Source organism: Vespula pensylvanica, chromosome 1, assembly GCF_014466175.1.
Source record: "Vespula pensylvanica isolate Volc-1 chromosome 1, ASM1446617v1, whole genome shotgun sequence".
NCBI classification, from domain to species: Eukaryota; Metazoa; Arthropoda; class Insecta; order Hymenoptera; family Vespidae; genus Vespula; species Vespula pensylvanica.
The window spans coordinates 3,952,491-3,965,800 of NC_057685.1; the positions used below are offsets into that span (position 1 = coordinate 3,952,491).

At 31.1% G+C, this 13,310-nt stretch overlaps 3 protein-coding genes across 6 annotated transcripts; 2 read left to right on the forward strand and 1 right to left on the reverse strand.

The window, feature by feature from the left end:
- The first annotated feature begins 3,888 nt into the window (after positions 1 to 3,888).
- LOC122628106 (cytochrome c oxidase subunit 6B2-like) lies at positions 3,889 to 6,701 on the forward strand. 2 transcript variants are annotated; one of them, XM_043809993.1, is made up of 3 exons: positions 3,889 to 4,010; positions 6,241 to 6,327; positions 6,406 to 6,701. In XM_043809993.1, exons 2-3 carry the CDS (start codon positions 6,263 to 6,265, stop codon positions 6,572 to 6,574), a joined length of 234 nt encoding a protein of 77 aa, XP_043665928.1. In that variant the 5' UTR covers positions 3,889 to 4,010; positions 6,241 to 6,262; the 3' UTR covers positions 6,575 to 6,701. The 2 variants fall into 2 exon arrangements, with proteins under 2 accessions (XP_043665928.1, XP_043665920.1); XM_043809985.1 differs by lacking the exons at positions 6,241 to 6,327; positions 6,406 to 6,701 and adding an exon at positions 4,892 to 6,234 and having other exon boundaries at positions 3,947 to 4,010.
- Positions 6,702 to 6,923: 222 nt separating this feature from the next.
- On the forward strand, positions 6,924 to 8,292 carry LOC122628117 (U6 snRNA phosphodiesterase). Its single transcript, XM_043810006.1, has 4 exons — positions 6,924 to 7,249; positions 7,319 to 7,461; positions 7,560 to 7,891; positions 8,003 to 8,292. The coding sequence occupies exons 1-4, from the start codon at positions 7,149 to 7,151 to the stop codon at positions 8,189 to 8,191; spliced, it is 765 nt and encodes a 254-aa protein (XP_043665941.1). The 5' UTR covers positions 6,924 to 7,148; the 3' UTR covers positions 8,192 to 8,292.
- On the reverse strand, positions 8,276 to 13,227 carry LOC122628088 (tonsoku-like protein). 3 transcript variants are annotated; one of them, XM_043809923.1, is made up of 6 exons: positions 12,596 to 13,227; positions 12,221 to 12,478; positions 11,962 to 12,130; positions 11,457 to 11,872; positions 9,309 to 11,357; positions 8,276 to 9,222 (listed from the first exon to the last, which is right to left on the reverse strand). In XM_043809923.1, exons 1-6 carry the CDS (start codon positions 12,606 to 12,608, stop codon positions 8,276 to 8,278), a joined length of 3,852 nt encoding a protein of 1,283 aa, XP_043665858.1. In that variant the 5' UTR covers positions 12,609 to 13,227. The 3 variants fall into 3 exon arrangements, with proteins under 3 accessions (XP_043665858.1, XP_043665868.1, XP_043665878.1); XM_043809933.1 differs by having other exon boundaries at positions 11,457 to 11,804; positions 12,221 to 13,227; XM_043809943.1 differs by having other exon boundaries at positions 11,457 to 11,804; positions 11,962 to 12,135; positions 12,221 to 13,227.
- Positions 13,228 to 13,310: the final 83 nt, after the last annotated feature.

Here is a 13,310-nt window from a genome sequence, read left to right on the forward strand (position 1 = left end):
AAAATGTTTTTCCGTCGATCAGAGCATCTCTCTTTTTTTCTCCTACTTTTTTCTTTTTCTTTTTTCTCTTCTGCTACTCGAAAAAATTCGTTCTAGTTTTATCATGCTCCGTATCAAAGAAACGAATTCGTTTCGTTTGCTGGCAAACCGTGAATTTTGGATTACGTCTGGGTTTGAGTTGCAATCTTTTTTTTTTTTTTTTTTTTAATTTTCTTTCTTTCACATATCTTGCATTCGAGTTGCGTTTTGGGTTTGCAAGTTTTGCGTATCATGCGTCTGGGTTGCAAGTCTTGCGTATCTTACGTCTGAGTTGTAACTTTTGTGTATCTTCCTTATCTGAGACAAGTACATGACAACCTAAATTGAGTTTTAGTAGCGTATTTTACGTCCGAGTTGCGTCTGGATTTTAAGTTTTGTATTTATCTGAGCAAAACGCACCAGGACTTCTAAACAGCAAGATAGAAATACAGGAAAAGGAAGATCAGAAAATGTGTGTAACACGAACTAGAAAAAATTTATAAGAGAGAGAGAGAGAGAGAGAGAGAGAGAGAGAGAGAGAGAGAGAGAGAGAGAGAAAGGAGAAAGGTTTCTTAGAAAATTAGTTCTGTCAACGTAACACCGTAACATCTTTCGAATCGTTTCGTGGCTTCTACACCGTGTGACAGATGACGAGCTAAACGCTACCAAGGGAAGACTTATATCAGACAATATATATGTACGTATGACGGAGGGAATGAAAGGACGAAAAAGAGAGAGAAATCCGGATGCCACGGTGGCTTCGCTTGCATTTCTAGTCGGCGCCTTCACGGTACCGCGACATCGCTAGAGACAATAGGAAAGGTCGTGGAGTCTCTGGCATTTTGCTGCGTCTAATAGACGTGTTCAAGCGCGCGCACATACACACATACATAAATGAGAGAAACGAAAGAATAAATTCTGAAGAGATAAAAGAAAAGTTATGAAAAAGAACAAAAGTCAAATGATGACAAAATGATGACAAAACGATGACAAACTGCTCGAAATTGATCTTGAACTGTTCTATGTATCCATCTATTATTTTTAGCATTAACCAAACAGAATATATGCTTCAATATCCATATATTTCTCTTTAATTATTAAATATAATATCATTGTATATTTATCAGATATAGTATTATTAGACAATTATTTTCGTTATTATTATTATTATTACTATTATTATTATTATTATTATTATTATTATTATTATTATTATTAATAAATATAATGAACTAATGAATCGATCACACGCTTGATATAATAACTAATTTATAAAAGAGAGAGGGAAAGAGAGAGAGAGAGGAAGAGAGAGAGAGAGAAAGAGGATACATAGATTCTTGCAAAGCATATCGAGTAGAAGAAGAACAAAAAAAAGAAAAAGTGCGACGTATGCGCGCGAGTGCGCACCTGTGTACTAGTCGCGTGGCATGCGTGTGTGCGCGCCACGAAAGGAAAAAAATAGAGGGCGAGCGTGTGCGCGGCGGCGAAGGTGCGCGCGCGGATCGTTGGAGGGAGAACGAGAAAGAGATGGTACTTTGTTATTTTACTCGTGTGCGCGCAGAGCCGGCAAGTTGTGCGCTCGTGTTCGTTACTTCGTACCTCGTGTTGAATTGGGTGTGGGATGTGTATGTGTGAGTTTGTATGTATGTGTGTGTGCGTGTGCGTGTATGCGCGGCCGCCTGGCACGGCCAGGTACCAAATGCCGCAAGGTCATGACTCGAGCATACACACATAAGCAGTACGATGCTGCGCCCGCACAGCTCTCTCTCTCTCTCTCTCTCTCTCTCTCTGACTCTTTATCCATCTCTCTTTTTCTTTGACCCTTTATCTATCTTTTTCTTTCTCAAACTCTTTCTCTCTCTCTCTCTCTCTCTCTCTCTCTGTCTCCCCCTTATTCTTTCAATCCCTCTACCTATGGAGAACCAATCTCGAGGACCTCCTCTTACACCAGAAAAGACACCTATGAGAGGGCAACCCATTGGGGAAGGGGAAGAGAAATTACACATATACATATATTTACAAAATCTCTGAATGATCGGCGCAAGCCACGAGATTCCGTGTATTTAAGTTTCTATAAAGTGTAACTAGTATTATAGTATATCATTTTCAAATCCTCCCCCTCCTATCTACGTACACACACACACATACACACACACACAGATCTAACGACGAAGATATGTAACTATTTACATAGAATTTTTTGTAAAAATGAAAGTTTATCGCTTCATCTATTTCTTGATTGATGCACACATATCAGTGAAGTATTACATAACATGAATATTGATAATATGAAAAATAAGAAAAATCTAAGTAAAAGAGTAATATTTACGTTATTTTTAATCGAGTAATGAAAATATTCAATGACTACGATCGACCATAGAAGAACCGCTGAATTCAAAAATGTCAAGGATCCAAATTCCGTTATGCGGCCTCGCGTAGAAATATTATACGTCATAGTAACAACGGCGTGGATGGATGGATGGATGGACAGATTGGTAACTACCATAAGTGGTTTAGAAGTAATGACTTTTTAGATATATTGTTTTTCGTATCCTTTTTTTCTGTTTATTTCTTTCTTATTTTACGATATATCTGAATGAAAGTGTTTCACGTACAAATGTGTATACGTGCGATAAAAGGAAAAAGTACGGATTCACCGGGAACGTTCGAAGCACGCATTGTTTTTTATTCCGTGTCTCTCTTCGCTTTAAAAAGAGACGAGTGCTTGTTTGCTGACGTCGTCAGAGAGTGGTACCGAATGGTACCTTTACATTCTCACGGTGGGTAATCTTTGCCGTTTCCTATGAGATTGCACGTCGCAACGAGAAAAGGTACACGTTTCAAAAGAAAATTTTATGATCTGTGCAAGAGAATCAGTATTAAAAGCAGAGAGAAAGACAAAGAGAAAGAGAGAGAGAGAGAGAGAGAGAGAGAATAAAAAAAGAAGAAAAAAGGGAAATGATCTTTTATCGTTAACTAATCAAAAATGGACGACGACTATAACGAGAATGAAAAAAGAGATTTTAATCTACATTGTATGCTTACAGACTACTATTAACTTTGCTAATTTATGTACATACGTACGTACGTATGTATGTATGTATGTATGCATATACGTATATGTTGAACGTACAAATAAATGAATTCGATTAATAAAAACATTGTATGAATTAAAACGTAATACTCATTATATGTTTCCTAACGTTTCTAACTTGTATACATTCTATCTCGTGGAGAAAAGAGGTTACTAATTCACACACACTCATTTATGTTTATATACGAGCGAAAGTATATTGTTAAAAGACAATTAAAGTATTACTTTTTTAAATGTGTCATCGAGAAAATTATAGGATATTTTATAAGATAAGTATATTTTAATTATACAGAAATTCTTCAACGTAACTTTGACCTGCATTTATAAAATATCTTATTATAATGAAGTATGGTTTACGTGAGATATTAAGAACGATAGGTTAACGAGCATTATCCAATCAATTTCTTCTTACCTATCTTTCCATCTTCTAATAACGAACAATCATCATTTATTGCAAAGCGTATTAATCGTATCCATATTAACGAAATGAATTTGTCCAAATACTGTCAATATATTTGCAATGTATAAAAGTAACGTTCTAAAACTATTTTTTGATTATATTGGACTGGATTACAGGAAATGCTACTATTTTATGAAAGGTTAGTTATCAGAAATAATCGTTTCTGATTGGTTATACTTTTAGGTTAGAAGAGAATTTTGTAACTTCCTTTTATTGGTTAGGTTCTTTTTTGATGCATTTTGGTAACGATCATTTACACGTCATCGAAAATCTTGCACCCTCATTCGTTGATTCCCGCATATAATTCTGCGCATGTATTTTGAAAATCGTGCTTAACTATACTCCCAGGTAAGCAAACTTTCTTCGTGCGCATGACGTAACGAATCTTCTGGTATACCCTTAGTAGCCATTTTGTTTTCATCAGGACGGCTGATCAAGGTATTGCATTAAAGATAATTTGCGTAATTTTAGAATATTATACGATCAATAGTATTAATAAACACTCAAAAAAAGTCTTGGGTAGTTTAATACAATTGTTAAAATTTAATTCGTCAAATAATAATAATTCGTAATACATATGATCACAGATAAGAAACTGTTCTGTACAATATAATGCTTTCCAATCGATCCAAATTTCCTTTCAATGTTCCTTGAAATGGACAAAAATATTTGTAAAAATTAATGTTTATCCGCAATATTGTCTTTTTTTATTCAATTACATTGTATATTCGATCGTAGAAGTCACCCCTAACCGAACGTCTGTTATAAATATATTTTTCTTCAAAGTAATTGGTAAAAATTTGTAAAACCAATATTAATGAGTTCATATCAATTGAGTAAAAATTGATTTGTTATTATATTTTAAATAAGACTATAAAAGTTGTTCTTATATAAGAGTCTATGTAAAACTAGTTATTTAATTATTCTAAAATTAAACAATTTCTTTGAAGATAGTAACGCTCTGACTCCTCCATACACACTCGTGAATCTAATGCATTCATGAGATAGTTTTGTAAACGTGTCTGGGAGTAAGAGAGTTAAGATTAAATTTATATATGAATAATTATAATGTCCTATACCTATAGAAAGCATTGTTAAATCAATTCTATAAGCTTACTATTAAATTAAAAATGATTATATCATAAAAAATATGTTAAATATAAAGCACAAAAGTGTTAATATATCAAAGTATTTAGTATATATTCTCTCGCTCTAAGTCTACTTGTCTCTTGCAAATATGTATTTAGAGCCAGTCATATAAAGGCCTGGTGAATTAAAATAGGCTGTGTACTTATAGAAGGCAGTTTCTATCCTTATAGGTATCCATCTGTCCGTTCACCCTGGTCAGTGAGGTATTTGAGCTCTTCACCATGGATTCAAAACGGCATGAATGCAGCGCCAGGTCACACACAGACTCACCACCTACTCCACCCTCACCTCCCCTGTATAGTTCAAGTTACACAACGCATGACAACTACAAAAGCAGAACATCACGTCGCTCGCCTTCGCCTACAGACTACAGGAGCAGTAAATCTTCCAGGAATGAATCACCACCGGATAGACGAAGAAGGAAAAGGAGTACTTCCAGACCTTCTCCAATCCGATCTCACAGACGATCTCGTTCGAGTGACAGAGACAAAGATCGGGATAGAGATAGGGATAGGTCAAGGAAGTATTCAAGAAGAGACAGGTCAAGATCTAGATCAAGGGGAAGATCTCGTTCAAGAGATAGAAGACGCAGTCGTAGCAGAAATAGAAGTAGAGACAGGCACAGATATAGAGAAAGCCGTAGACATCATAGAGCACCATCGTATGAATCAGATGCTTTTGAAGATCATGCAGATACGGTTATAGCACAACAACAGCCTGCTCCACAGCCAAATGCCTTCAAAAATGATGGAAGCTTTATGGAAATGTTTAAAAAAATGCAAGAACAAATGCAACCTGCACAACAACCAACAACTTCTGTTCTCGAAGAAAAACCAGTAATACCACCACCCTTGATGGTTGGGAAGAGGCGAGGAGGAAGAATCCTAAAAACTGGGATGGTTGCAAAACCAAAGACTGAGCAAACTGTTGAACAACCCAAGGATGCATGGTCGCTTTATATGGCAGAGGTGAAAAAATATCGTGAAGTTTGTTGTCAGGAAGAGGATAATACCAGACCATTGGTCAAATAATTCATTTTTTTCTCTTCTTTGTCGCCTCATTATTCCTATAACAAATGTGCTGTGAACGAACATTAATTTTTTTTATTTGACTTTTTAATGATTGAATCATTATGTGACATTCACGAATATCGAATGCTAATTTAATGACTTACTTTGCACTTAAGTAATTTCAATATATTTTTTAAGGGTATGAGACATGACTTTTAAAATGAAATTAATTTTTAATCAAATCTATATAATATCTGTAATATGCTAATTTGAAATTGTATATTAATGCCTTTATAGAAAAGTATATTATTTAAACAATATCCTTATGTATGAAAGAGAGAAAGAGACTATAAAAAAAATGAAATTGTGATAGTGGTAGATGAGGCAAGAGACATATGGCCTAGAGCGAGGGACTGTATACAAAGTATATAGCGAAGGGTTGAAGGGGTGACGTGTAATATTTACTGAAAAATTGCAATAGAAATTAAGTAACCTGTAACTTGTTAAAGAGTATTCTAAACTGCTGCCATCATGTCACAAGTAGAGTGGAAGACAGCGCCATTTGATCCAAGGTTCCCAAATCAAAATCAAACAAGGTATGACTTTTTGAATATGATAAAAACATTGATATCATTAATAATTTGATGATATTAATGATCTTAATAAATATGTAGATACTGCTACCAAAGTTACTTGGATTTTCATCGCTGTTCCAAAAAACACAATCAAGATTATGAACCCTGTAAGTACTTCAAACGAGTCTACTCTTCTATATGTCCAAATGATTGGATTTCAAAGTGGGATGAACAAGTTGAAGAGGGCAGATTTGCAGGAAGAATATAGAAAGGTTGTTATCAATGAATTTTGCCTTCCCTTTTAGTGAATTCTTTGTGAAGAACAGGACATTCAGATCAGTTTCTCCTGTTTGTAAAATAATTAATAATTATTAAAATGAAAATATAAATGTGTATATATATGTGTATATTTTGCAATACCTTAGAACCTTCACTATTCTGACAATTTTATTTTTCATTTTTTTCTTATTTCCTATAATACGCGAATCTTCATCATACTGTTTCGAAATGTGATCTTGTAGAACTGAATTTAACAAATTTTATTTCACGAGTATAATAACGAAGTTATATTTTTTTTGTCATTTAAAATTTTTGTTTTACTTTTTTATTTTTAATTTGATATACAAACTATATTTTGTTTTTATTCTGATATAAAGAAAATATTGCTACACAGAAGAAAATTAGTGCTTAAGTGATATCATGAGACAACTAAGCGATGTTGTTTATTAGCACCAATCAATTTTACGTTCACCAATAAGAATCAAGATATTGACGTACTTTCCGCGGAGCGAATATTTTTCCATCGAATATAGTAACTTATTTGAGCTGAAAATTTTAGAAATATGTCAAGTATTAATAGTTTGAACTTAATTAGTGAATATTATTCGTCTAATTCAGAAGATGAAGAAGAAGAAAATGAAAAATATAAAAAAATTGGTGAAAGGTAATCAGATGTTTATAGGTTAGATTTTGATTGTTTAAGAACATGTAAAGGTATATTTTTTATTTACAGTTTTTCTGTACCTCAAAGTATCCTATTATGGAAAGGAGTTCCTCATCACGAAGAAATAATAGATAATCCATCAGATCATAAAGGAAAGATAAGAACTTTTAAACATGAACGTGGCAACTGGGCAACGTTAGTTTATGTAAATTGTAAATGCAGAATTTTGTAGTGCATTGAAAAATGAAAGCTTATTAGTGTATATTGCAAGATGTCGAAAAAATGAAATGTTTAATATTTATTATTGTAGATACACCTAGTGACGTTATGCTCTCTTGGATAAGGTCAATTGGAATTTTGTTGCCAAAAGATAGCAATATACTTTTCGAACAATTCCACGTTAGTCTTACTCGAACATTGATTTTAAAATTTCATTGGATCGAATCCTTTGTTGAAAGTTTAAAAAAATTATTTCAAAAGACAAACAAATTTACTATGGAACTTACTGATATAAAAGTATATTGCAATGAAGAAAGAACTCGTACATTTCTAGGAATAAATTGTTACAGTAATGTATTAAATTATCTAATTTCTACTATTGATAATTTATTGAAAGAATATCAATTACCATTATTTTATGAGGTAAGAACATGATGATTCCTTAATGTACTTAAAATAATATTAAAAACCATATCAAGCTTATCGCAATAAGATTCACAACATTATTTTTAGATAATTTTATTTTTCTTTAAGGACCCTTCATTCCATATAAGTATCCTTTGGTGGGTAGGAGATAAAGAAGACTACCTCAACAAAGTTCTACCTTCAATCAAATCTAGTTTCAATAAATTTTTGATTGATTATACAGAAGAAAACTATGTACATATTAATGAATTATATTGTAAAGTAGGAAATAAACTTTATACATTTAAATTACAATAAGATTATGGGTGTTAATAATACTGTAAATACATAATTATATTTATAAGATACTAGAAATTTAATTTATCGTTCTTAATATTATAACTATGATGGTTTAAAAATTGTAAGATTGTGCGATAATTTATGTACGATACCTTTTCCTTCCCATAAAATTAACCAAGATTGACATATATCAGGTATCATATTAATAATTAAAGTACATATTTCAGGATTCTTTATAGTTATATTTGGATCAGGTGGTTCTGTAATATTTGTGCATCCACTGACATCTATATATGTTAGTGTAGGCCTATGATTTAATAACATATGTACAGATATCAATGAAACTTTCGAATTACCATTAAGTATCAATTTTGTAAGATTTGGTGCTTGTAAGAGTATAGATTTAACATCATCATCAGTAATGTCACAACAAGCAAGTTCAAGTGATTCTAAAGTCATAAAAAAAAATTTGGAATTCTGAATGATGTCAGTAATAAAGGAACTCCGAGTTGGATGCAGTGTATTAGATAAATTTAAATTAACTAATTGTCTTTGTAAAGAATAGCATTTGCTGTCTCCGTTTAAAAAATTCCATGACAAATCCAAATTTACAAGATTATTACTTTCAATGGAAAAATTAAAATCATTCAGCTCGCAGTGTCGTAAAGACAAAGTTTGTAAGTTCTTTAATGGTGCAATTAGTTTGTGAATTGTTTCTTGAGAATTCGGTCCGAGTGGATTATAACTAAAGTCTAGTACTCTTAATTGAACTGGTAACTTTTCTATTCTTGACAAACAATTGTGATCAATATCACATTGTTGCAAATATAATTCTTGCAAAAGTGATAAATCTGAAAGACAATTAGACAATATTTTTCCATTATTGAGAAAAACTCCTCCAGACAAATAGAGTACTTGCAAATTTTTTTGATACTCTAGAGCTTTAAGTAAAGGTTCAAGTTCCGTTTCCTTCGTTTCATCCGATTTAAGTCGGAAAACGGACGTATTCTCGCACGATTTTAAACATTTTATTGTTGTCTCTTCTGGCACTAAAAATATAAAATATTTGCAATTATACTTAAAAAATTTTATTAATAATGAACACTTCGATATAAAAAATATTTGTTTATATTACCTATTCGAATCATTTTGCAAATTGTTTTATACCTCTCTACAATAGATGGTATTTCTATTTTGATAATTTCACATTTTAAATATTTTATATTTTCATTTCCTTTTATAATATGGATTACATTTTCAGAAGAAACTGAATCTCCTTCCATTGTTTTTAAAACAAGCTCCACTGTACACCCAGTTTCATCACAGAACTTTTTTCTCATATCATCTAAGATAATTCTTAATATATCACCCCTATCTTGCTCAAGTATAACTAATTTTAAATAAAAAATTTTATTTTGTATAGAAATCTGCAGATTCGTTGATATTCCATTATTACTTTGTTGATGTGAATTATCCAGAATGGCTGAATAAATAGGTGAAGGAGTACGAGATATAGAATTTTTAGTAAAACCAGTAGAAAATAGAGAGATTTGTTTATTTTTCTTTTTTCTAAATTGTTTAGGCGAGTTAGCAGGACTGGTTACTTTACTTGCATTACTATTGTCACTGTCTTCTAATGCAATAATATTCTGTATTTCTTTTTCTTCTTCCTCATCTTCTTCTGTTTTTTCATCATCTGTATCAATTTTTTGTCGTTTTACACGTATATTATTTGTCTCATTATCTACATTAAAACTATTTGATTTTCTTTTGCTAGTTGTATTGAAAATATCATTGAAAGATTTTTTTTTGGAACTTGTGTACATATCATCTTCTAACCAGTCATCAACTAAATCTTCATCAGTATCTAGAAGAGGATTTGATATTTTACACTTATCATTAGAATTCGTGATCGGTCTTATTAAACTATCTCTATGTTTTAATCTAGCTATTGTTCTCTTATAATCTTCTCCAGCAGATATCCTCTTAGATTCTACTTCCTCATTCTGTGTTTCAAGATCTATTAATTTTTTATAATCATTTTTAGGTGTAGGAGATTGTTTTTTAGATTTTTTTATAGTTGTTGGTACCATAGGTACTAATTGTTGATACATACTATCATATTCTATTTCTTGGTTTAATGATAAGTTGCCAGCACGATCCTTCCAACTTTCTAAACAATCTAATACTGTATCTCCTTCTTTTGTTCTGAGAGTAACATTTGCACCATATTCCATTAATAGGCACATCATAGATAAATTCCCGCATGATGCGGCGTCGTGAAGAGGCGTAATACCCCCACATAATGATCCACCTGGATCATTCACGTTTGCTCCACTTTTAAGCAACAATTTAGCTATTTCTATGTAATCATGATTTGCAGCTTCATGGAGCGGGCTCCAACCACAGTGATCTCTTACGTTCGTCGGATGCCCTGCTGCTAACAATTTTTCTACATTTGCAATATTACCATTAATACATGCAACATGAAGCTGTGTTTCTCCTTTTTCATTTCTCCTCACTGCAAGACCTCTCTTAAAACGTCGTTTTGTTGTTTCAATATTTTCTTTAGAGTGCAATTCATTTTCTATATCCGACAATTCTTCTAAACAAATATCTCCTCCAATATTTACACTTTCTACTTCACTTTCACTTTCACTTTCTTCATCAATAAGATGATTCGTCAGATTATTTAATTTTTTTTGGATCATTTCTACAGTATCTTTATCTTCAGTTTTTTTTAAATAAAGTAAGAATTCTTTCAGAACAGATATTTGAAGCTTCTTATTTTCAGATTGTTCCACCGTGGATAATGCTAAATTGTAAGATTCTTTAATTTCGATATCAGAAGATTTATTAGCTATTTGTAAGTCAGCTAGAAAGAGAGCGGATCTACATATTTCATGTGGATCACTACATAGTTCAAGTTCTCTAACAGCAAATTGTAACGCTTCATCATAACGATCTGCATCACGCAGAGTTTGTGCTAAACTTACTAAAGCAGCACCTATTTTTTCACTTCCAGTATCTTCTGCACATTTTAGCATTTCTTGATAATAACTGATTGCTTTTTCAAAAGAATGTACAGCTACAGTTGCATCTCCTAATGTTTCATATAACTTTTGTTTAACAGATATATCATCTTCAATAAATAAATTTTCTTTGGTTTTACATATTGTTACCACTAAAAGAGATCAGATATTTAAACTAAAAATATTTCGAATTTAACAAATAATATTGTATATTTATAAATATTTTGAATTTAACAATGCTATAAACTTACCAATTCTTAAATATTTCTCAATTTGTTCGTTCATATTCTGTGGTAATCCCTTAGTCAAATATAAAGAAACTAGTATTTTACGTGCATCACTCCATTCTCCAATTTTTAACAATACCTCTGCTTTGGTAAGATGCGCTTCAGCTTTTAATGATACGTTATTTACATCAGCAGCAGTATCAAGATATTGCAATGCTAATGTAGTTTCTCCTTTACGTTCATATATAGCAGCTAAAGCAATGTTTGTTCTATGTAAATCCTCATTCAAATTATGCTTTTTACATAATATTGCTGCTTTTTCAATAAGATCAATTGCTTGTTCAGATTCTTTTTGAGCTTCAAGTATTAATCCTAGATTTAAAAGCAATCGTGTACGCATTGTCATCATTTCTTCTAATTTAATATTTGAATTTTCTAATCTATAAATAGATATACAATATATATCAGTTAATAGAACATAAAAAAAAATCATATATTGAAGACTAAAAATATATAAAATATTTATTACTCTTGACAAAGACATATACTCCTTGTATATGCCTTTTTAGCATCAATTAAAGCATTATTTTTTCTGTCAGATTCTTTAGATAGCGTTTCAGCTAAGCAAAAATATGTTCTTCCTAATGTAGCAAAAGCACGCTGTTCTTCCAACAAATTTTTTACCTTTTTGGCACCCTCTGTTCTAACATATAAATTGTAATAGAGTCACTTATCTTACTTAAAAGTTATATTAATTATTTTTACTTTTGTATATGTATCACACAAACCAAGATATTCATTCAGATGTATCAATGCTTCTTCATAGTTACCAAGACCGGTATATACTTCACCGATCATTCTATGAGCAACTGCGCAATTTAACTCGTCGTTTAAATTTTGACAAATTTCTAATTGTTGTATATATTCTTGTAAAGCATCCTCTAATTTTCCAGTTTGGAAATATAAATCTCCAAGTTCTTTAATAATTTCAGCCAAATGCTGCGAATTTCCATCGCGTTTGGCACGTTGTTTTCTTTTGATAAGTCCTTATTTTGATAAATGAGAAAATATTAATTAAAAATGTACTAATGTAGTATAATATATCACGATTATTCATAATATATGTTGATTTCATTATGATCACTTGTACACAAAATACTTACTATCTTCTTCCATATTGCAATAAACTATGTATTAATAACAAAAGTCAATGGCACCGTTCATAACCTCACGTTTGCATCACGTTAGTATATTTTTTTCAAATTGTAATAAAGTATAGTTTTAGGTATAACAACCGTGTTGATTTTTTTATTCGTTACATAATATAAATATAATCTAAATTCTAAAAATTTCTTATTTTTAAACGCTAAAAGATTAGAATTTTATATTTGAATGACTACCATAGTATGTAAAGCAAATGACTTCACAAAATTTTCTTTATGTACTATTTGAGTATTTGTAGGTTATGAATATTTTGATAAAAAATTGTATATATTGTTCTTTTTCTTTTTTAATATTCCTAAAACGTATTTTAGTAAATGACAATAAGTCTAAACAACAGTGAAGAAAAAACACGTTTTTTTTTTTTTTTCATACGATATATACATCAACTCTTTTGGCAACTTTATTTTTTCGCATTATAGAAACTTCACACAGGCATATCTTTATAGTTGTATTTATATACATTTACATATACAATATCACGATAAGAAATAAAAATTATTCTAAAAGTTAACATAAAAAAAAGGAAAACAAACTGTGAAAGGGATTATATATTTTTTTATAGTCTTCTTGTCATTTATATGATAATTGATATAATTAATAATTTACATATTTTAAATTGTATAATAATTGACTGAATACGTAATATTACATTTA